Source organism: Carex rostrata, chromosome 31 (assembly GCF_964058835.1).
Source record: "Carex rostrata chromosome 31, lpCarRost1.2, whole genome shotgun sequence".
Classification (NCBI taxonomy): domain Eukaryota; kingdom Viridiplantae; phylum Streptophyta; class Magnoliopsida; order Poales; family Cyperaceae; genus Carex; species Carex rostrata.
In genome coordinates this window covers 2,817,399-2,842,568 of record NC_135948.1, presented here as the reverse complement: position 1 = coordinate 2,842,568, position 25,170 = coordinate 2,817,399, and the positions used below count along the sequence as shown (strand labels likewise).

The window sequence follows — 25,170 nt, the reverse complement described above, 5'->3', positions numbered from 1 at the left end:
CACCACAACAAAACACGAATTAAGCTTATGATGAATATACAAATTTGGATTCCCTGCCAGTGGGTCCCAGTGCCTCGTGACGAGCACAGGTCATGAGCCGTTAAACCGTAACTAGAGAAGATGAAGTTGAGAGACTTTTAACACTAAACGCTTGCTTATGATGAATATACAAATTTGGATTCGATGTTTAAACTTCAAATTTTGGGTAAAATTTGAAGTCAGAAAAAAAAATTTATGTTACTATGTTGGGGTGCAACCCTCCTTGATATCATTTAAAATTGATTTTCAGTGTAGATATAATTAGGTTAACTATTACAGTAGATCCACTTTACTCTATTTTCAATTTTAGTCACTAATTAAGTTTTGTATGTCAAATTTGGACAATAAACTTCATCCTAGTGATGTTATAATCTCCGTTTTAAGAATTTTTTTTTAGTAAAGATTGGAGGTCAAGTCATTAAATTATTTAATATCCTTGTAATACAAAAAAAGATTTCCCTCATGAATTTTGAACTCATGACCTCTCACATAGAGACCATGTGTTTTTACCACTAGACCAAATGCTAGTTCTCTCCGTTTTAAGGATTTATTTTTCTAAGTTCTATATCTAGAAAATGTGTATTGTTATAAATACATAGAAGGTTAAGTTTAATATATTTCATATCCTCGTCAATTTTGTCTCTTTGCCTCTCTTTAATTTCAACCTCCCACTCGAACTCTAACAAACTTGTATCAGAGTTATGAAGTTGTAATAATAAAAAGAATAATATATTAGCTCTTAAATCAATACTGAATTTATTCAATAGAAGAATGTTAAATAAATTATTTTGCACCAATAATTTCCAAAAAAAATGTGTCTTGTATAGTTATATGAAATTTTAAATTTTTATTTTTATTTCTCAAATCATATAATCGTAAGAAAAGTTCGAGATAACCCAATTGACCCGGGAAGGTTCGTGACAAAATATTATTTTACTTGAAGAAAAAAATAGTTTTAGGTTGTTTGTAATTCCAATTTAAAATTTGCACAGTGATTCAATTTAGATAAACATCAATGCTCGCCGATAAATTTTAAATCGGAACTATCAGCGCGTTAATTAAACCTCCCATGTCTTTAAGTTCTAATTATTTATTAATAAATTTGGTTGCAAGATAATACATTAAGTCTTGGGATCTATTTAAATCGGATTAATTTAACAATCTTCAATGACATTATTAATTAATCGATCTAATTAACACGTTAATTTTAATTCGGATATGCACTGAAAAAGTAGGATCCAACAAAACACAAAGCTGCTGGTTTCGAGCACGAATCTTGATGCCAGTAACGACTTCCATGTGTGATGTATTGCTTCATATTTCTAGTCCAAAGGAGGAGAACACTTGTGCACGAATCCGAATTGCATTTAACAAATCTTTTAATAATTAGCTGTAAACGTGGGGGCAACAAATCCTTAATCAAACCAAGGGAGGCCAAGCACTGAGGAGACCTCGTGCGAGAAAACCTCATTTTATTCGAACCCTGAAAAAACAATTGGCATTGGAATTGTTTAAAATATATATATAAAAAAAAAATTATGGGTCAATTATCTGATGTCAACCCTACTTGTTCCAAGTAGCTCTATTCTTTATTTTGTCTATCTCTGCATATATTTATTTATTTACATTAACAACATATTAATTTTACAACTGCACCTGTTTAGTAATTACTTTACCAGTGCAATGAAGATGCTCAAATAAAATAAAATCATGAGACTTCAAAAAGAAAAAAATCACGATAAGAATCATTACTTTTTATTTAAATGTTCAGGTGTCATAGTGGTGTTGTTGATATTTAATAAGAGGCGTTATTAACATCTAAATATTTAGTTCTGCATGCTGTGTGTGTGTGTGTGAGGAGGGATCAAATTACAACAAGTTACCACAATCATTTTCTACATTTTCAAAATCCAAATCATTGATCCAAACTGTTAGATGTGATCTCTACAATAAAATGTGCTTGGAGACCAAATTTTACATTTTTCTGAATTTTTTTACTATTTATTAAGTATTTTACAAAATTGTTGATCCAACTGTGGCTGCTGATTTTATTATTTTGTTAAGCCACCGTTGGATCAACAATTTTGTAAAATACTTAATAAATAGTAAACAAATTCAGAAAATTGTAAAATTTGGTCTCCAAGCACATATTAATATGGAGAACAAGATGAACGGTTCGGATCGACCGTTTGGATTTTTAAAAGTCAAATTTGAACCGTATGTATTTCGGCCCATATATATTCGAATGCATATTAGTCTCTCTCTATATATATATTATATTATATATATATTTCCCCTTTGACGTACTTAATTGTGTAAAAATGAAAAAAAATATACTTTTTAATTCAATGTTTCCATTTCCCAATTTGAGAATTTTTATTAAGTAATTATCATATATATGCATTTCAAGATAGTAATTAGTACGTATGTGCTCTCAAGACTCAAGTTTGAAAGGAAAGAAAATTGAGAAAAATAAAATGAAAAGGAGGTTATATTGATTATTTCCTAACATCCTAAATTGAACAGGAATAAAAATATAGAGTAATATTTATTTTCTCTGTCGGAATATTTATTTTTTCTAAGGGAAAAAAATATTGAATACTAATTACGCTTGCCCCAACACTTCCAATAAATATTTAGATTAATTATGGCTTATGAATATCTCGCAATTATTTAGAACTATCTGGTCAAAATTGGATACTTATTTGATCAACATCTAATACTAATTACCAATCACTTTATATTTCAATCATCAACAGTTTCTAATCTAATTCAAATCATTAAATTTTATTTAAGATATCCTCATAGTTTAACAATTTATTACTATTCACTAGAATGTCAATGTCGTCGCTCACCATACAGCTACTTTCATCATTATAAGGAAATAATTAAATTTGACATAACTGAAATGGTAAACCACTAAATATAAATTCATTAAATTTATGGAATATCCATCTTATATACTATAACACTAATGGATTCTCTGTCTAAAAAGAATGTCAATGCAATGCAATACCCTAGATGCTATATAATTGTTGTTTTTTTTTTAAACTTGGTAGTAGCTATCAAGGTTCATGAGGAAGAATCGAATTCTCGACCTTTGAGTATAACAACTCTAGAACCTTTGGTAAATGCTATAAAATTGTTGATATGACTCTATTCTCACTCTTTCTATTCTCAATCTTTATATGCTATATAGTTTCTCTGTCTAAAATTTAAATACATAATGTTTTATAATCATGAAATATGTAAATAAATTTTTTTATAGAGTCCGCCTAGTATAACATTAGTGTTATTTCAGCCTATATAATACCAACTTCAAAACCTATCGAATCGACTTCAAACGGAAATCCAAACCGATCTACTTCATTAGTTGTGTGTTTATATCAAAATTTATAATTTTTTGAATTTATTTAGTATCAAGTCAAGCGGTCAAATGTGTGAGTTTTTAAGTTAATAATAATACATTCATTTTTCAACATTTTTACTGCTTGATTTGATACTAAAATAACTCGAAACTATAAAAAAAATTGTATCTAAACGCATCACTCATAAAATAAATCGGTTTGAATGGTTTGAATTAATCGTTTGAAATCTATTCAATTGATTTTGAAATCAGTGTCATATAATACCGATGTTATACTAGTCAGACTCCTTTTACCGATTTTTTTATTAATATCCAAAAAATAAATAAAATTTAAAAAAATATTCAAATTTCGAACAAATTTCAAAAGCTACCCAAACCGGTTATCCAATAACCGGATTTGGGACAAATTTCCGATTAATGGTTTCCCGAACTCAAAACAGTATATCCGGTTAACCATTAACCGGAAAGTTATATTTTCATTTTTTTTTTAAATTTAAAAAATTCGGTTAATGGTTAACCGGACTTGTATTTTTTTTTAAGTTGTATTTTTTTTTTAAAACAGAAATTTTTTTATTTTTTTTATTTTTTGTATTGAAATATTAGAAATGTTGAATATATTTTCTTTAAAAATAGATGGAATACAATATAATTTGATTTATTAGAAAGACTGCAACAAATAACCCCGATCAATATTTTTCAGGCCGAATTTTTTGCGGCTGTAAGAAAAATTAATATATTTCTTTATGTGTTATTGGAAAAAAATAAAAATGCTTAGATTCTGAGTTATTGATCCCGGTTCAAAAGTCACTTCTATGTAATCCATAAAATATTGTGTCCCTTCTAAGACATTTAATTTATAAAAAGTTGTATCTATTTTAATAATTCTTTTTAATAACAATAATTAAATAACTTAAAGTTTTTTTTTCAAAAATAGATACAACTTTTCATAAATTAAATGTTCTAGAAGGATCATAATATTTTCTGGATTACATAGAAGTGACTTTTGAACCGGGATCAATAACTCAGAATCTAAGCATTTTTATTTTTTTTCCAATAACACATAAAGAAATATATTAATTTTTCTTACAGCCGCAAAAAATCCGGCCTGAAAAATATTGATCGGGGTTATTTGTTGCAGTCTTTCTAATAAATCAAATTATATTGTATTTCATCTATTTTTAAAGATATATATTCAACATTTATAATATTTCAATTGAAAAAATAAAAAAAATTCTGTTTTAAAAAAAAAACACAACTTAAAAAAAAAATACAAGTCCGGTTAACCATTAACCGGATTTTTTTAATTTTTTAAAAAAAAATGAAAATATAACTTTCCGGTTAATGGTTAACCGGATATACTGTTTTGAGTTAGGAAAACCATTAACCGGAAATTTGTCCCAAATCCGGTTATTGGATAACCGGTTTGGGTAGTTTTTGAAATTTGTTCGGGATTTGGATATTTTTTAAAATTTTATTTATTTTTTGGATATTAATAAAAAAATCGGCTCCTTTTATATACTAAATTCTTATGAACACCACGTCTAACAAAACCTAAAGATGTTATCAACATTATTTTTAACTTCATACAATGCATACATTATATACTAATTTGTTTTTTTTTTTTTAATTTTATGATTTGCATGCGGCATAAAATCAATACAGCATTAATAATATATTTGTCTATATAAACAAGCAGCACTATAAGACCCGAGAAATAAAAGTTGCCGAATGGTTTTAATTATTGCTCCAAGGAAAGAAACCGGAATAAAAAGCGCTTGCATAGAGGACAATATGTTGTTTACTCAGTAAAATCAACTATAGTTAAAAAATTCTAAGACATGGTATCCCAAAAAATATATTGATTGTTCATTGCCAATCAGAAGACCTTACAAGCTATAAAATTGTTGATTAAACTTAATTCTTGCACTTTTTAAAATATTATTTAAATTAAGCGTTTCATATTATAATAAATATTTTTAACATAATGAATCAACTATAATTTAAAAACTTATGTATACTGTAGAGTAGAACTAGATTGCTTATCAAGGAATTTGGTGAGCTTAAGTTAAAATTTAGAGAATTATTTCAAACCATGAATCTAATCTATTGAAACAAATTTATTTCATGAATAAAAAAATTATATGCAAAAGTTATAATTTTTGAGTTAAATTATTGTAAATTCAAGCAGTATAAAAAGAAGGCTTAATTATAACTTAATTTTAACGCATCATTTTTCATTTTTTTAATTATTTGACGTTATACTAAATTAATTCAAAAATTTATAAATTTTACAATTAACAGGATCGGTTCTAAAGATTTTGGGGCCTGGGGCGGAAGAAAAATTTGGATCCTTTATGTACAAAATTTGATCCGGTCTTGAAAATTTCGCTACCTGATGCACGTTTTCTAAGAAACATTGCTTTAAATAAAAATAAAATAAAGTAATAGAAGGATAAAACCTAAGTGATGAGGCAGACGCTGTGTTGAGTCGCCAGTAGTCCAATTCAGAGGCTGCAGTCGCTGCCTTGCCTCACCCAGTGTAGAGGCTGCGTCGACCTCGCCCTAACTAGATGCCGCCTCCGCCTCCGCATCCGCCTTCGCCTTTGCCTCGCACTCATTATCGCAGAACGAGATTGTAACTTGTGAGAAGAGCTAGATTACTTTAATTTCTTTCTTCCTTCGTTTATTAATTTACAGAGAAAAAACGACATAACTAGATTTTGAGTGAGTCTATGGTACTATGCATATTACGATTTGGCACCGTGCTACGGCTCTATATTTGAGTTTAAATCCTAACGGTCGATCCAAACCGTTCATCTTGTTCTCCATATTAATATGTGTATGGAGACCAAATTTTACATTTTTTGAAATTTTTTTACTATTTTTTTTAGATTTATTGAAAATCACTGTTTTTGGATGGTCCAGAATTTTCAGATCAAGTGATTTTCTAAATATCTAAAAAAATAGTAAAAAAATTTCAAAAAATATAAAATTTGGTCTCCAAACACATATTAATATGGAGAACAAGATGAACGGTTCGGATCGACCGTTAGGATTTGAAAACTCAAATATAGAACTGTAGCATGGTAACAATCCGTGATATGCATAGTACCATAGACTCACTCCTAGATTTTTTAATATTTTTCTTGAAACTAGGTTTTCAATTTTTCTTCTTCTTTCGTTTCTGTAAAATTCCTTTGGCTGTGAGACGAAAAAATGACTTTTTTTTAGACCATGTCAATGTTGGATTAAATATTTAGATGTAATAAATTTGGAAGATAAGAATTATTACATCGATGCAATAGATTCCAAATTCCTTTTTGTGAAATTTTTCAAATTCTGCCATGTGGCCCTTTTCGATGTAATACATTATACATTCCAAATTTTACTCTCTTTTTTTTCGTTCTCCTGCGTATTTATTGTCTTTATTTCAAATATTGTTCATAAGGCCTTTTCCCAATCGAATTTTGAATTCGTATCCTCTGCATTAACTCAAAAATAATCTTTTAAGTTAATGTATGTAGACTGTCTGATCAGCTTTAAAATTCGTACAAATTAGATCTGTTCTAATAATAAAGACCTCTATATTTTAGGCCAGAACTGAATAGACTTCGTTTACATCGAATAGCTGATATGTATTAACTCAAATGATTTTTGAATTAATGCAGACGATGTTGACTCTCGGATTTTGGAGGGCTTAAAAGGCTCCTGCATAATTAAAATACAATGTCACACGTCCTTAAAAAGGCTTTGTGATTAGGGGTGAAAACGGAGCGGATAATGCTGATACCATATCCGCATCTGTCGGATAATGAGCGAATACGGATACGGATAGTAAACGGATATCAAAATTCAAAACCAAATCCTCCTTAAACGGATATGGGTCCTGGATTCGGGTCAGACTCAGTTAATGGGTTATGAATTCAGATTTTGAATTTGTTTTAACATTTTTAATTTTAAAACACTAATATGGATATATGCGGATATCCGATCCATTTATACATTACTATCTGAATCCGTATCTGTATTCGGATACTGATGTATCCTTTTAAAAATTATCCGAATCAGTATCCGAAATTATCCGAATCCGTTTAATCCGGATTCGGAGCAGATATCCATCGGATAATCCGACTCCGTTTTCACCCCTATTTGTGATAGCTTTAACATATATAAATTATTATTTTTCTTTTGGGGGATTTTTTTGGATTTTGGGGTCCAGAGCGTACTCTGAGCCAGAACCGGACCTAACAATTAAACGTATTATTTGTTAAGTATATTAATTTCAACGGTACTAATTTGTTGTTAAAGCCAGATAGACTTGATGAGTTTAAGAACATCTTAGTTCTACTCTATATACTATATTACTATAACGCAACTTTTGAGTTTATCCCAAATCAAAAAAATATTCAATACAGAGTCTATTTGGAATTCACCGAATATTATTAATAGAAAATAAATTGTTTCAAATTTTATGTTATAAAAAAATGAAGGGTTAAAATTTTTCACATCAGCTCAAAATTTAAGATATCTCAGGTAATTAATTCATATTTTTGTGCACTCAAAAGTCTAAAAAAGAACAAAACTGTTCATCGAAACTGAAGGCTTGAGCTATATATTCTTGATCGAACTTGATTCTTGCTTTCCTAAAATGGAAATATGAAAAATAAACTAGCTTAATAATTTATATTTGTGCTTAGTTATGACTTATGAGGCTATTAATTATAAATCCCAAGACAATAATCTGAGATTGATGTGGACCCCGTTGACACCTTGAAATTTCATCTGGCCACGTTGGAATGAGTTAGTTGAAAATTCCCGCGGAAATAAGAGTCCAAATCCTCTGCATTAAAGCACCGTTTGTGTTTAGCTCTGGAACGTCCGATCAAAATTCGAACTAATTCGATTAAACCACAGGTCCTTTAATATTCGTGCAGATTTAAATCGTACCATCCTGATCTAAACACTCAAAATCACAGTTAACTCAGAGGATAAGAAATTCGGAAATAACACCAAAAAGATAGTTTAAGTTGGTTTAATTGTACCCGCCAGCCTCTCTCTCTCTCTCTCCTTCAACGACCATTCACCATCCCAAAAATAGCCAGCTTGTAAAAGAGAGAGAAAAAGAGGATATTCTTCAATAAGGGTACAGAGAGAGAAATAGTGCGCTTTAGAGAGAGAGAGAGACGATTGCAATGCCTGTCTCGGTTGATGGAGACGGACGGGACAGCATCTGATTCTGACCCAAAACCGCTTTTGCATTTTAACAAAATTGTCAGGGAGAGGAGAATAGAGAGAGAAAGAGAGAACTGTCTTCTGGAAAAAATTTCTCTTCACTCTAATCTCTCTTTCTCTCTCCTCTAGGAAGGGGGTTTCTCCATTTTTCTTCCCATGGAGCCGTCCCAAAATCGGAGGAGATTGTACCAAGTCTGGAAGGGAAGCAATGTACGGCCCCTTTCTTTATTTACCATTTTCAATTTTTTTTTTTCTTGTGAATTGGTATCAATGTTTGTCTTAATTTTATATATTTATAAGTTTAATTTTTAATTTTGTTTTTCTTTCCCCCTTTCTTCTATCAATATGCTGCCTTTTTTTTAATCAGACACCATAGATCTGTAAAACATAAAATAAAAAAAATAAAAAAGTGATTGAACTAAGTGCTTCTTCTAATTCATCCTAAATTAACGTTTGCATGCACTGAAACGGTTTGTAGAAATTCGCCTGTGGAGGGAGGCTGATATTTGGGCCAGATGTGGGTTCTATATTTCTATCGACAATTCTGATAACGGGACCGCTGATCGCTCTATGTTGTCAGGTGATCACAAAAATCACCAAAACAGATGCTTCTGGCCAAAACAACATCTATGGAAATAGTATTCTCGGCCTTCCAATTTTAATTGTTACAGCTCTTCTCGGGATTGCGGTGAGTGTTATCTTGTTGTACTTGCATCTTAAGTTTTCATTGCAGTTATAATTCTTTGAAGTTTAAATTGGTCATCATATCATTGAGACCTAAGTTTCTTTTAAAATAGTTCTTAAATTTTGTGTTGATTTGGTGTGCAAATTGCTCTTATTTGATGCCCAAACTTCTAAATTCCCAACAAGTCCTTTTTTTCCTACTGTTTCAACTAATGTATTTAGTTCCTTTAAATGTGATCATTCTCTTTCTGCCAAGAAAAAGAAAATCCCACCTTGTCAGAACAGAATGTAAACTCAAAATTAGTGAACAAATCATCTTAAGTGTTTCTCTCCTTGTCTAAACTCCGCCTTCAATTTATTGCAGGATTTGACCTTCTTGTTTATGACATCTAGTAGAGACCCCGGCATAGTGCCAAGAAACGCGCGGCCACCAGAGGCAGAGGAGACTTTGGATATCACGTCAGCATCCACAGAGTGGGTCAATGCAGCTAGCCCACACCTGAGGTTGCCGCGCACAAAAGATGTGATAGTTAATGGACACACAGTGAAAGTGAAATACTGCGATACATGCCTTCTTTACCGGCCGCCGCGTACTTCTCACTGCTCAATTTGTAACAATTGCGTTCAGAAATTTGATCACCATTGCCCCTGGGTTGGGCAGTGCATTGGCCTGGTAAGTTTTTTTTTCAAGTAATTAATATTAGGCTATTATCATTTACTATGCTGAGTTTATGGTCATCATTTATTTTATTAAATTAAATTTGTTGTCTGTCTTGAGTTGTGGTGTTGCAAATTGGTGTACAACTTCTCTTTTAAAAGAAATTGTCATGCAGGCCACTTTTGTTTCTTTAAAATATTTATCAACATTCCCCCTATTATATAATGATAGCTTGGTACAGCAAGAACAGGGTTTATTCTATGTTGTTATAATAAAAAAAAAGTAATATGACTTTGTATATTTTATTCAAGAACCAACTTGACAAAATTTAAAAATTTGAACTGGAAATATTCTTATTGCATACTTTTAGACTCATTCTCTCTTTCAATTTTTTTTTTCCATTAACTTTATGACAATTCAATTCAAGTTCAAAATTATAGTCAATGATTTTTTTTTTAAAATTACATATATCTTCAATGATACATACTCTACTTTGTTCCTGGGCACTTATTAATTGAGAAGTATGCTAATTCTGATGCAACAGCTTTCAATAAGTCATGTCTTCAAATCTCTTAGCTAAACAATTAGCAGAGTGGTTATTGGCCTTCTTCATTTCTTAATAGAAATGAAAACAAAAAAATTGTAAAGTCTTTAGGCAGGAAAAAGTCATATACATAAACTAATAACATCATCTACAAGTATAATTCAATAACATCTTTTCTATTTTTTTGGAAAAGGTGCATACTCTTACCATGATAATAATAGTAACATTTGTTTAACTTTTATAGCGCAACTACAGATTCTTCTACATGTTCATTTCGACTTCAACTTTTTTGTGCTTCTACGTGTTCGTCCTTTCATGGCTAAACATCATACAAGAGAGACCAAACTACCACAACTCAATTTTGAAGTCAATGAGCGGTGAAGTCTTGTCTCTCGTACTCATTGTGTATACGTTCATTGCCGTTTGGTTTGTGGGTGGTCTGACGGTTTTTCACACCTACTTGATGAGCACAAACCAGGTAACATCTTGTTTACTTCTTTTACTCTTTATAATTCAGATGTTATCATCTCCATTTAAGAATGTTGTCTTATCACGGCATATTTAAATTTTGGTAATTTGTAATAGCAACCCGGGACTTCAAATTTGCACATCAGTACACAAAGGTCACTTCGGATACTACCGTCGGTCAGGAATCAACCTGAGAAGTTGCTTTCCCTAATTATATTTTTGTTTTCATTTAGTCAAGTATTTTTCTGAATTTAAAGCTAGGTGAGGCTCATCTTTAGTACAGTTAAAATTTAGCTAAATAAAAAGTCTCAACTAAGGCCAGTGCAGTCCAGTATCAACATGAAGAAGAAATAGGTTTTGGAACATGAAATTATCATGCATACAAGTACAGTTTAAGGACGTTCATTCTCTATCATAAACTCATAACGCTACATCCTCTACGATAAAAGCTATCTATCCTAACTGTACTGACATCATTTTATAATTATTTCAGACAACCTATGAGAATTTCCGGTATCGCTATGACAAGAAGGAGAACCCATACAACAAAGGCATATTTAAAAATATCAGAGAGGTCTTCTTGTCCAAAATGCCCCCATCACTCAACAACTTCAGATCTTGGGTCACTGAAGAAGCACCAGAAATGGTACCAGTAACTCCCCACACTGCAGCGGCAATCAACAATGTTGCGACAAAAGAGAAATTAGACTTAGAGATGGGGTACAAAAGAGGAATGGACCTCAACATGGGCCACATCCCGATCATTTTGCAAGGCCTCGATTATGGAGCTATAGAGAACAGCTTGAATTTGAAAGAGAGAGAAGTGGGTTCACCTCAGTCGTTTATGTTTCCTCTTACCCCTCCACATGATAACCTAAAAAGCCAGGAGTCTGACGAGGGTTGTCAAAGAGAACAACAAAGTGTTTCATTTCATGTCGAAGTTGAGGAGAAGGAGGTCCCCACATTACCTCATGAAAATCGAGCAATGCAATGAGAACTTACGAGGTAAATATCTAGGAATTCAGTTGCTGGTCTTTTTTTTGAAAACTTGGTAGTAGCTACCAAGGTTCGTGAGGGGGAATCGAACTCTCGACCTTTGGGTATAACAACTCTAGGACGTTTTTCTAACCAATTGTGCTACCTCCTCTTTCTCAATCTTATTAGCAATTAATTATCATAATTGGTGCTTGAATTATCAAGTTCTTATATGAAATTAGTTATGTTTCTTTAGTCTTATTTTCCTTATGGAAATGATTACTTTATTAGTTTTTTAAAATAATAATTAGATTCCATTTGTTAGTTTTGCTGCATGAAACCAGGGGCGGATCTAAGACTTAGCCAGAGGTGGCTTAAGCCACCCCTATGATTTTAAAATTTAATTATACGTATATGAATTTAATTTGATTTTATTTTTTTAAAACTTTTTTATATATTCTAGTCACTATCAATAAATAACATATGTTTAGTTGCAGTCTAGTGGTTAAAGTTGTATTTTATGGTTGTGAGGTCTTGAGTTCAAATCTCACTCATTGCAATTATATATTTTAATTTTCAGCCACCCCTATTCAAATTTTCTAGTTCCGCCCCTGCATGAAACACAATGATTAATATATGTACTAAGAGATCATTGTAATAATTGGTTTGCAGGATTTGCTCTGCTTAGTCTTACTGCACATACATGATTACATGAAGTGTAAAATTTATAGAGTTTTCCGGATCTTGAAAAGAATGCTTGACAGACTTCACCGTATGAAGCTTGTCAAAGAGGATCTGTTTCCCTGGTTAATTGCTATGTAACTGTTGCAAATTTGGGCAAATAAGTGTTGAGGTTTTTCCCCTTCAATCCTTTGTTTATAAACTAGAGAATTAGTCACTCAGGTGACTCACAAAATTATACAGTTTTTTTTTTCTTTTGCTTGGAAACACAGATAAGTGGAAGAGCAAATTTGAATGATACGAATTTTTTTGTTTTGGTTTTTCCTTTCTCCTTCAAGTGTGATTGTGTTTAATTTGGTTTCTATTTGGCTGTCCTTGTACACTTTGTAGATAATTTTATGTTTTCTACAGATTAAGAACATTCAATTTGTAAATGTTTTACATGAACCAAATATGTAGAGCGCCATGCATAGACATCACTCCCTTGCATGTGCCATAAAATGAAATCAGTGGAAGTTGGTTTTGTTCATTTATCATTGATTATTTAGGGAATTTAATGGTTCTTATAGATAGAATTTGCTCAGAACACGACTTAAATAAGACAAGTTTTTAAAATTAGCTTGCTCCATCTTCCCATTTATGAAAACATGTACTTATAATTAGCTATGCAGTGACAGAAATTGAACAATATTATAAGAAAAACAAAGTATTATGTACTTAATTTGTCAAATGACGTTAAAAATTAATAAAATAAATTTGAGAGGCCAAATTTTCAGATTTGAAAACCAAGTAATTGTAAGTACTTAACTTTATTCACAAATTAAGAAAAGTGAAAAGTACAATATACAACCTAATTGCCCATTGCAAAAATGAGAATCTCATTTGTTTTTTCTTTTATTTTCTATGTATGAGAGAAAATTACGAATATAGTGTGTTGCTACTTTGGTTTTGTGACTTCTGTTGGGTTTCATTTCTAACCTACCTAATTTGTTTGGGACTAAAGGCTTACATTGTTGTTGTCATTGTTGTTGTTGTTGTTGTTATAATATTATTTTTCTTACATGATAGTCATTTGATCAACAAGTCACAGAGAGGCTACATTAGGATATTTGAAATGGACTCACGGAGTAATATTCAACTTCTAAGAACTCTAATAGAGGATTAGTTTGAGCTAATTAAGAATATGTAATGGTAGAATTTTACTCATTGAGCACTTTATTTCTTGATCAGCTTCCATTCTTGCACTGCACTCTGATCTATAAATATTATATATTATTAAGGGAAAATTTCTAGTGTACCCATTCAAATTTTTGAAATAGCCAATTTCTCTATCAAAACACCACAATATCCAATATACCCATACAAATTTAACATCATTTCTTCTATCACCTTTTAACTATTTACCATTTTATTTAATTATTTTAACAATAAAAGTGACAAACATACCCTCTGATTTTAAATGAACATATCCATTATTTCTAATTGTCTTCTTCCTCTCTTTCTCTCTAAAATCCATCTCTCCTCACTATCACTGCACTCTCTCTTTTTGTTCCTCGTTGATACTATCTCCTCTTCTAATTCTACCAATTCCCACCACCCCCCTCTCCGTCAGCCTTAGAATTATTGGGTATTGGGGCCCGCTCGCCTTCCCAATCACAAACGTTGTTTTTTATTTCAACTTTTTTTTGCCACTTGGAATCACGCAAGTTAAAATTTTAGACAATCGAGTCTTCACTTCAAATCATATGCATATTATTACTTGCAGGGACAATTTCAATAATAAAGTTTGAAATTCAGGGACGTGTTAATACTACCTCCTCTCCCTAGGTCTATGCTTGTCTAATCTTAGTCATTATTAAATTATTATATACTTCATTCTGTGAAATTCAGAGACGTAGCAAAGAGAACCTTTCGTTTGACATGGCACTTGTCTATCTCTGCTTGAGTATTTTATTTTCAAGCGGCTCCATCCTCCATATGCATCTGTTGAAATTAATATATACTTCATTGAATCAGTTATTAAATTTAAAATTTATAGATAGTTTGTTTAATTGGTTTTTTATTCATTGGAATTAATGTAATGTTTATTTACCTTTATCTGAGTACGGTGAATCTGGAATCAGAACTTAACCTGGCAGCTCTCCCAGCAAAGGCGTTTGCTGAGCTCGACACGCTACTTCTCGTCCGGATTCGGGCACTCCTTGAACAATCTGAATTTGACCGAAGAGAAACATCAAATTTAATTAATAAATAAAAAGAAAAAGGATGATAGGATGATTGATTGGGGACCGATTGAGAAGAAGAGTTACGTTTCAGAGTTCTTGGATTGTTTTTATTTGTTGTTATTTAATTAGTTTTTGGAGGGAAGAGATTGGTTCCATGGAGAAAGAAAGAGGACATTAGAGGGTATATTGGTTGATTTAGATTTTAAAATAACTAAATAAAATATTAAATAGTTTAAAGGGGATAGAAGAAAGGAGATTAAATTTGTATGGGTATATTGGATATTGTGGTGTTTTGATGGATAAATTTGCTATTTTAAAAGCTTGAATGGGTACACTAAAAATTTTCTCTATTATTAATTTCTAAACAAAAAATATATCACCAAGACATATAAGATTCTTGATCATATATAGGTTGCTATGGCTTGGAATCTTATTTTGTATTTTGTCAATATGCTGTCTCTGTCTCTCACTCTCTTAATTGGGTTCTATTTTTTAATGTATAATAATATCCATTCTTTATTGTCTTTGTTATGAGAGAGCATATCCACCCCCAAAGAGTAGGTTATGAGGTTAATAGAGAATAAATAACTGAAATATATGGGTTAAGTGTGAAACATAGGGTCCAAGCTTAGAACTGGGTTTAGGGTTAGCTTCATTTGGGTCAGATCAGGTCTATTTTTTTTTTTTCCTTTTTGTCGACTGACCATTATTCATTTATTCCGTTTTCAGCACTCATTTTCTCATCTGTCTAATTTTTGTTAGATTCGCTCAAAATTAAGAGAGGCAAGACAAATAATTTCGCAAGTCATTCGCTATTTTTATGTAGGGATGGTTAACTCAAATTTAGTTTGTCTACAATCAGATCGATTTAAAATTTATAAGACAAAGCTTGTTTAAAATCGGATTTTAATTAAATTCGGATTAATTTAGAATTGAATTAATTCCTACATATAGCTCAACTCTTATTATTTAATTTATTATTTCTTCCTAAAAATTATAAATGTATACTCCTTAGTTTTATCAAATTTTTGTATATAAATACTCCTTAGATCATTTATATTTTTATTTGTCATTATACGTCGTCCTTCTTTTAACTTTCTAAATAACTGTGACATAACTCTGTCATAAAATTTCTACTCAATCTCTCCTAAATTATTTGATTACAACCTTCAATCTATTTTCTGTCTCCCTCGTGTTTTCTACTGACTTCTCTTATTAGATTAAAAAAATAAACTAGTTCCGACATCTTGTCTCTCCTCTTATTGTGTCTTTTGGAGATAGAAAACCACTATTCTAGTCACGGTATTAGTAAATGGTCTTCATGAATTGGGATTAAAAAGTTCTTAAATTGGAATTAAGAGAACATCAACAAAAAAAAACACCGATTTTCTTATTAATTTAAAAAAATAAAAAATAAATATCTACAATGAGGTACAATTTTGTGAAATTTCGAAATATAGAAAGAGTCCAACACGTCCACCAGACGTTATGGACCATAAGATCCAGCTAATCAAAATCTTAACAAAATCTAACTCCACTGATTAACTAAACATAAGAGAGAATAATAATAAAAAAAAACATGACGTTATGCACCGTAACATCCAGAGAACAGGAAAAAAATAATCAGTCTTAATTACAACCTTATATTTTCATGACCATCATATGTAACTTTAAGGATTGTTGAAGCTTTTTACTAGAGGATCAAAATATATACCCAAGTATGCATTAAGGATATTCAAGTTGAGCCAAATATGCATAATATTTGTTATTTTATTTAAAATTAAAATAAACCCAAAAAAATAAACAACTGAAAATTATAATTTCTATAACCTAAATACCTAAATTAAAAACAACATGAATTAAGAAACATTTGTTATTTTATTTAAAATAACTTCAATCTTAATTTTGGTTGCTTAATCATATACTTTAATATAAACCAAAAAAATCTAAAGATTAGAATTTCTATAACCTGAATATTTAGATTAAAAACAACATGAAGTAAGAAATTACTTGGCTCAACTTGAATATCCTCATTGCATACTTGGGTACACATTTTGGTGCTGCAGAAAAAAGCTCCAACAATCATGAAGTTGCAGATGATGGTCATGAAAATATAGAAATTCTAAATCCATGAAAGTACACATTTTGGTGCTCCAGAAAAAAGCTCCAACAATCATGAAAAGGAAATAAATCTGCTGTGATTCTTAAGGGATTGCTGGACCTGTTATTCCAAATCCATTCATTTATCTGTCTAGAGATTTGTGCATAAAAGTAAGTGTTGTTAAAATTTGTGCATTTCAAAAAGTGAAAGGTTAGATTTAGAATAACAGGGTCCTGCGATCCCTTATGAATCACAGTAGATTTATTTCCGAAAATATAAGGTTTGTTATGTTATTTCCTGCTCTCCGGATGTTATCGGAATGCGCATCCTCTGCATTAACTCAAAAATGAATCTTTTGACTTAATGAATCTCAACCGTCTGATTTTAAACGAAGCCAATCCGACCTCTGCTTATGATATAGGGGTTCTTTAATATTAGTGCGGATCTAGTCTGCACGAATTTTAAAACAGATCAAAAAGTCAGGATTGATTAACTCAAAAGATTCTCTTTTGAGTTAATGCAGAGGATACGAATTCATGTTATCATGCATAACGTCATGTTTTTATTTTTATTTTTTTATTTTTTTATTATTCTCTCTTCTGTTTAGTTTATCAGCGGCGTTGAATTTTGTTAAGATTTTGATTAGCCGGATAATATAGTTTGTAACATCCGGTGGACGTGTTGGACCATAACGGTCTTCCGATATCTCTAAATTTTACAAAATTGTACTCCATTATTGATATTTTTTATTTCTTTTCCTATTGATAAAAAAATCAATTAGATAGGTCAGAAGAGGCAAAAGAAAATGAAGATCGTTAATTCTGTTATAGGAAAAAAAAAAAGGGGGAAAAAGAAGAAAATTTCTGCCTTTTATTTTCTAAATCAAGAGTATTTCATAATTTAATTAGAGATAATTTGAAACTAAATGATACGTAAATAAAAAAAGTTAAAGATAAATTTAGATTTTAAGAGGTAAATAAGAAATTAGAGATGTTTCTAAAAATATATAGAGAATAATCTCTTTAAAGTTTATTATACATAATCGAGAGCACGCACGCTTTAGATTCACATTGTAATAGAGGTTTTGTGGTTGATACAAGTTTTAAACCTTCCTGTGTAGTATTTTTGGTAAAATGCTTTATATATATATGCTCTATAAATCTTCGAATTTGTAATTGATATGTTACTACTAAAAACAAAGGGAGAACTGCTAGTTTACTCATCGAAACATTTTAAATTGTCTATTTTCTCTTCTAAATACTTATATTTCTTATTTTTTCAATCTAATTAAAATATTTTCTTATGTTCATTAAATTTGAAACTTTAAATTTAATTAATCATTTAGTTCTATTTAATAGTTAAAAATATATATTTTATCATATTCTTAAATGGATATGTCCATTTAACTTGTAGCACACTAGCACAGATTTTTTTTTTAAATAGAATTCCTTTAAAAAAATTTAATGGAACAAGCCTAGTTTGATCGGATTTTCGAAAACTAGCCTCCACCGATCCCTAGGATCGGTGGAGCAAAAAAATCGAATCCTACACCGATCCGTAGGATCGGTGGAGCAATTTTCACACCTGAAGAGAGCCTGACCACAGAAGATCCCATACTACACCTACACCGATCCCTAGGATCGGTGGAGGCTTAATTTTCAAATTTTCCAAATTGTGCTGTATTCAAAGGTATCAATGAATTATATTGATCTTATGCGTTCAAAAAGGTATGAAAACCATGCAATAGTATACAGTTTTCATCAAACAATGACTCACTACATACACCGTAATTCAAATAACTTCGGAGATAGAGCAGAGGGCTAGTATTATTTTTGTTTTGAGATTCATGCAAAACTATTTAAACGGTTGAGAGACTCCAAAAGGTCAACGCAAAGTTCGAGATGTTTTTTGAAGTCACACAAATCAAGCTTCAGGATAGCGCAGGGTGTATTATTTAAACGGTTGAGATGCAAATTCAAACCTACACCGGTCCTGTGGACCGGTGGAGATGTTTGATGTGGTTTTGGTGCAGCCTATCTGTGGCGGGATAAATATTGACTCCACCGGTCCCTAGGACCGGTGCAGGTGGGATTTTTTTTTCTACACCGATCCTAGGGATCGGTGGAGGCTAGTTTTTGAAAATTCAATCAAACTAGGCTTGTTCCGTTAAAATAATTTAAATGAATTCTATTTAAAAAAAAATCCACTAGCACTATGTCACTTTCTTTGTGATTATGAAATTGCATTCTTGCATAATTTTCTACAGAAGTTGCACAGTAGTGTTAGATAGAACATTAGAACTAAATAATTAATTAAATTTACAATTACATATTTAATACACGTAAGATGAAATAAAAAGAATTTTAATTTAATATAAGAAAATAAATTATTGTAATGTTTAATAATAATAAAAAATAGAATGATTCAAATCTCCGGAAACAAAATGATCACCTGTGATGAATTCGTATCCTCTTAGTTAACTCAAATTTTGAGTTTAGATCTAGACCGTCTGATTTAAGTTCGTACGCATATTGAAGGGCTCTGTGCCTCTGTGCATTAATGTGTGGATCAGATTGACCTGAATTCCGACCGGACGGTCCGGAGTTAAACTCTAACGGTACGTTAATGCAGAGGATGTGGACTTGGGCTCCATCGCTGGTTCTACTAAAAATAAAACTACTCTCATTGTTTTGTTGGCCCCACATGTCAGATTGACACATCATCCCAAACAAACGAACATAATATTTGCCTCTCCTGTTTCGACCGACCTCGTCCTTCTTCGATTCCTTCTTTACTGCCTAAACTCGACTATCTCGTGCAATCTAAGCAAAAACCCTAAGCATAAACAAAACCCTAAATTTAATTCCCAGTCGTCATCTGTTACATCGCTCGATCGCTTTCCGCTAAGCTACAATGGGTTCGGGTAATTTTTTTCCGCCCTCGCCTCATTCTCATCTAGGGTTTTCTCCGCGAATTCTTCTCTTCTTTTTTTTTTTCAATTGCGTTGATGTTTTCTTAAACTGTTGGCATCGCTGATGTTAATTTGGTGTTTTATCTTTTGATTGAAGATGCGGATATGGAGGATTATGGATTTGAGTACTCAGACGAAGAACCTGAAGAGCAGGATGTTGACATTGAGAACCAATACTACAACTCGAAAGGTTATCTATCTATGTTCTCTGTAATTTTTAGTCTTTGTTGTTCAGTATTCTGTTCTAACTTGTACGACCTGGCAAAATCTGGGGTAATTCCTAGCTTATGCATGCAAATGCCTTTGTTAGATCAAGCTATTAACTGTTGAACAAACATTGCTGCTTTGTATTGGTAGTAGTTGGTTAGGAGAGAGTACTAGGTAATGGGCATTATTTGGTTGGTATTAACTATCAGTTTCATCTAATGGAACTGGCACAAAGCCTTTCTTCAAAAAAAAAAAAAAAAGATCAGACTATTTACAGATTCAAGTCACCTAAATATTTATGAATATGTAAGTGTCAAATTGTTTATATGCATGAAAGCTTGATGAAACTTTTCACTTTGTTCATCCAATTTTCTTCTTTCTTTCTACAAGGGTAAAAGGAAGTACAACTTGTGTTGCTATATGCATGCTCTATACAGAGATAGGCTCAGTAGAACGTCGGTGATTATAAACTGTTATTGTGTACGGATGCTATATTTCAAAAACAATTTGATAAAAAAAACACCTCAGGAAATTGAATAATATTGGAAAAGTAGATGCTTTTAGTGAGTGGATTTGGAAAGCTTATTTATTGCTAAAATTAAAGCCGCCTGTGTATTTATGGTACCAATACTGATAGATGTCACATGGTTTTGGAACTCTATTGAAAAGCAAAAAATGTGTAGATAGCCCTGCATAATTATGCATATTTTGAATGAATAAAATAGATGTCCAATTTTGTAACGTCTGTTTGAACTATTTGCACCTTCGGTGTCTTTTCAGTTTATGGAATAAAATAATATATTGTTTGTTTCGGTTTCCTTTTATAGGTATGGTTGAAACGGACCCAGAAGCTGCACTTTCCGGTTTTGCTGAAGTTGTCAGCATGGAACCCGAGAAAGCTGAATGGTAGAATATGATATTACTATTTCTTAAACTAGACCCAAACAATATTTTTTTCAAAGAAAACAGAGAAAAAGAAAATCTCACTAATCGTCTATATACATAGGGGGTTTAAAGCCTTGAAGCAGACTGTGAAGCTGTACTATCGGCTTGGGAGATACGATGAAATGATGGATTCATACAGAGAGATGCTTACATATATCAAGTCAGCAGTAACCAGAAACTATAGTGAAAAATGTATCAACAATATTATGGATTTTGTTTCTGGTTCGGCCAGCCACAACTTCTCTCTTCTACAAGAGTTCTATCAGACCACACTAAAGGCCCTCGAAGAAACAAAAAATGAGGTACTTTTTTTGTTTTCAGATTGTCCCTAATTTTTTTCTTTTTTTACAACCAAGTCTGTAAGCCACCAGCTTTGCTGAGAGTTGAACCTTGGTTTTCCCTTTTTATTTTCGGATTTTTGTCTAATGATCCAGGGCGTAATCTTGGGCGTGAGGAATAAATTCTTAGTTTTTCTTTTTTTTTTCTTCATTTCTTTTAATTAATCTTTCATTAATTTTTATATGATAAAATCATATGAATCAAAATTCCTCTCAATCCAAAAATACTAAAATCATACATAATAGAGAGTGGAAAGAGAGGGATTTGAACCCTCGGTACAAATGCATTAAAAATCAGCTATGGTATGTTCAATTTCTTGTTATTTTTTTTGTCGCTTTAGTCCACTCAGCCGTCTCCCCAACTCTGCCTGTGTAGTTTATACACAACCTGTCCCAAGCCAGGAAAAGGGAGGAGGGTTCATGATAGGCTTGGTGAGCCAGCGGTAAAACAACAGCCTCTTTATGGAAATGAAACCCTCACGAATTGGGTAGGAGTAGTACTAGGATGGGTGACCTCTTGTGAAGTCCCTGTGTTGCTGATTCCGGTTGGGTTTCATTTCTAGCCTACCCTAACTTGTTTGGGAGTAAAGGCTTTGAAGAAGGAGGTTGTAGTTAAATTAGGGTTTAACAATTAAGAATAACATGTCGACTTCATTCTGAATTAGATACTAATACTTGGTATTATTATTAACTGGTTGATGTTAATATTCTCTTTATGCCTGACCTGATGCTTTTACTTGGATTATTGACAGAGACTCTGGTTTAAGACAAATCTGAAATTGTGCAAAATCTGGTTTGACATGGGAGAGTATGGGCGCATGAATAAGGTAACTAATTCTTCAATATTAATTTGTTTTTTTATCTCTTTTGTTCTTTTATACACTACTCAACTTTATCTTTTAATGGTTTTCTGTTAACAAAAAAATCAGATTCTGAAGGAGCTGCATAGATCTTGCCAAAGAGAAGATGGTAGTGATGACCAGAAAAAGGGTACACAGCTTCTAGAAGTCTATGCTATTGAAATTCAAATGTATACTGAAACGAAAAACAACAAGAAACTCAAGGTTATAATGTTCTTTCACATATATTTTGTTTAACTTGAGAATTTTACTCCTTTCTAATGTTTAATCTCCCCACCCTTGAGACTATAGATTAAGAACTGCATGGCAACTACATACACGCTCTTAGTTTTTATGTTGTTTTTTAAACTAAGTAATATGTGTTTTCAGTGATAAATACCATCTGTGCAAGCCTTAATTGCAAGAGATTAATTATTATCGAGACCATCATTAATCCGTTAAGGACTTTGTTTTCAGGAGCTGTATCAGAAGGCTCTTTCGATCAAATCTGCAATTCCTCACCCAAGAATTATGGGGATTATCCATGAATGTGGGGGTAAAATGCATATGGCTGAGAGGCAATGGCCTGATGCTGCCACCGATTTCTTTGAGGCTTTCAAAAATTATGATGAAGCGGGCAACCCACGCCGCATTCAATGCCTCAAGTACGTATTTAATAAATTTGGATATTTTCAGATGACTTCCCTGTTTTGTTGATTTTACACTATGACCTGTATTGTGATGATTCCAAAATCTCATCTCCATCTTTTTTATTATGCTCGAGTTAGTTAACGAATTTTTATTTTTTCATTTGGAGGATGTTGATTAATATATATAGATATTTGATTGCTGCTACCTTTCCATCCATAAAAACGTATCATATATATTATTTTTCACGCTTACATCATATATTTTGAGAATTTGATTTGATCATTTGAAGCATCATTCAAGGGTAGTGTCATGTAGATTGTAGTGTTAGGCCTTACACAAATGTGTACCTAAACGGATGAGTATATTTAGAATTATCAATGGGGTTTGCTGGGTCATAAATGCTGTAGTGCAACTATCAGGAAATTAACTTCTTTTTTATTCATGGTTGTTTCTTTTGTGGTCTATCAGATACTTGGTTCTAGCTAACATGCTAATGCAGTCTGAAGTGAATCCCTTCGATGGCCAAGAGGCTAAGCCGTAAGCTAATCTAACAACCTGTGCTCGCTTTTATTTTGAAATTTTTACCATTTCTGAATTGTTACTTCTCTTTCCTGACTGGTTGTGATCCTTTTGGTTTCTTTTTATGAAGTTACAAGAATGATCCTGAGATCTTGGCAATGACGAACCTGATAGCAGCTTTTCAGAAGAATGACATTATTGAATTTGAGAAGATTCTAAAGGTTTTTATTTGTTTCCTGAAATATAGAAATTTTTCATTGTTAGCACTTGGAGGAGATCTCAAGTTGATTTGGGTGTTTTCAGAGTAACAGGAGAACAATCATGGATGATCCTTTCATTCGCAATTATATTGAAGATCTGTTGAGAAACATCAGGACCCAGGTCTTACTCAAGCTGATCAAACCATACACCAGGATCCGAATTCCTTTTATTTCAAAGGTAAATTTTACATTCCTTCCATTTCTCGTTTACTCAAGGTGTACCAGGTTGCATATGACAAGTAATTTAGTTTTTACCATTCTTGTTAGATTTGTATGCTTATGTGACAGCTTTTTAAGTGTTTTCAGGTTGACATGGCCTTGATTATTTTTTAGTTTCTCAGATAATCTTGTAACAAGATTGCAACTGTGTGTTTAGGAATTGAACGTGCCGGAGAAGGATGTCGAGCAGCTCTTGGTCTCATTGATCCTTGATAACAAGATCCAGGGTCACATTGATCAGGTTAACAAGCTCCTGGAACGCGGTGACAGGTAATTGCGTTCGCTCTTTTTTGTGTGTTTCTGTTTGTTCGTGTATACTCTAAATTATTCCGGTTTAGTTCTTGGGTTATGACTCAATTTTTATGTTGATAAATTATATGACTTGTTGTTTAGGTCCAAGGGCATGAGGAAGTATACTGCAATAGACAAGTGGAATACCCAGCTTAAATCTCTACACCAGACAATTTCGAACAGAGTGTGCTGAGAGGAAGGAGCTGTTGTGGTATAAAAATAGAGTAGTGTTAGTTTGCACACTGCTTCTGTTGTCGTATAAAAACAGCAAGCTGGAGTTTTTTGCATTTTGGTTGTTTTCTGTGGCGGTTATCTGTGTTCCCAGTTTTATTTGAGTGACAATTTGTCTCATAGTCAAGGGTGATGATGCTTCCTGGTGAAAATTGCTTACGTCACTGTTTCAGATTCTATATCTTCAAAATATGAACTTTCAGTTTACCTGGTCCTGTGAACTAAAAACCGAGTCCGCATCGACTGCATTAACTCAAAAGAGCATCTTTATCGGCCGTCCAATTGTAAATGGATTCCAATATAGGGGTCTAAAATATGGGTCTTTAATACTAGTGTGGATTTTATTTGCACGAATCATAAAGCTGATTGGATAGCTCGGTCCTAAAATCCTAAAATCCTACCTATCTGTAGGGGTCTTTAAGATTCCTTTTTGAGTTAATGCAGAGGATACGAATTCCTAAAATCCTACCTATCTGTAGGGGTGTTAACGAACTGGCTCGGTCCGAGCTAGGTCCTAGCTCAGTTTGTTAATTCTGGATCGAGCTGGACCTAGGACATCCGAGCTAAAACCTCAGCTTGAACTCGTGACAAGCCAATCCGAGCTAGCTCGCGAGCTGATGAGCTGGCTCGCTGGGTCTTGTTGGATCTTGCTTCAAGAAGAAAATAAATTCTACAAACTTTTTGAATCGAGCTGAACTGAGCTAGACAATATAAAATGCATACAA

The 25,170-nt window shown here is 32.2% G+C and overlaps 2 protein-coding genes across 2 annotated transcripts; both read left to right on the top strand.

The window, feature by feature from the left end:
* Window positions 1–8,464: 8,464 nt before the first annotated feature.
* On the top strand, window positions 8,465–13,100 carry LOC144547226 (putative protein S-acyltransferase 4). The gene is made up of 6 exons (XM_078295815.1): window positions 8,465–8,848; window positions 9,117–9,326; window positions 9,687–9,995; window positions 10,769–11,002; window positions 11,486–11,997; window positions 12,640–13,100. Exons 1-5 carry the CDS (start codon window positions 8,795–8,797, stop codon window positions 11,984–11,986), a joined length of 1,308 nt encoding a protein of 435 aa, XP_078151941.1. The 5' UTR covers window positions 8,465–8,794; the 3' UTR covers window positions 11,987–11,997; window positions 12,640–13,100.
* A 6,569-nt stretch (window positions 13,101–19,669) lies between these two features.
* Window positions 19,670–24,542, top strand: FUS12 (proteasome family protein). The gene is made up of 12 exons (XM_078295814.1): window positions 19,670–19,897; window positions 20,043–20,135; window positions 20,980–21,058; window positions 21,159–21,399; window positions 22,188–22,262; window positions 22,365–22,499; window positions 22,752–22,939; window positions 23,394–23,462; window positions 23,575–23,665; window positions 23,748–23,882; window positions 24,081–24,193; window positions 24,317–24,542. The coding sequence occupies exons 1-12, from the start codon at window positions 19,888–19,890 to the stop codon at window positions 24,405–24,407; spliced, it is 1,320 nt and encodes a 439-aa protein (XP_078151940.1). The 5' UTR covers window positions 19,670–19,887; the 3' UTR covers window positions 24,408–24,542.
* The last annotated feature ends 628 nt before the right edge of the window (window positions 24,543–25,170 follow it).

Coding starts and splice junctions, on each gene's coding strand:
- FUS12 (XM_078295814.1), top strand. Junction 22,500..22,751: donor AAAACAACAAGAAACTCAAG/GTTATAATGTTC, acceptor CTTTGTTTTCAG/GAGCTGTATCAGAAGGCTCT. Junction 22,940..23,393: donor CGCCGCATTCAATGCCTCAA/GTACGTATTTAA, acceptor GTGGTCTATCAG/ATACTTGGTTCTAGCTAACA.
- LOC144547226 (XM_078295815.1), top strand. CDS start 8,795: ATGGAGCCGTCCCAAAATCGGAGGAGATTGTACCAAGTCTGGAAGGGA. Junction 8,849..9,116: donor AAGTCTGGAAGGGAAGCAAT/GTACGGCCCCTT, acceptor AACGGTTTGTAG/AAATTCGCCTGTGGAGGGAG. Junction 11,003..11,485: donor ACTTGATGAGCACAAACCAG/GTAACATCTTGT, acceptor TAATTATTTCAG/ACAACCTATGAGAATTTCCG.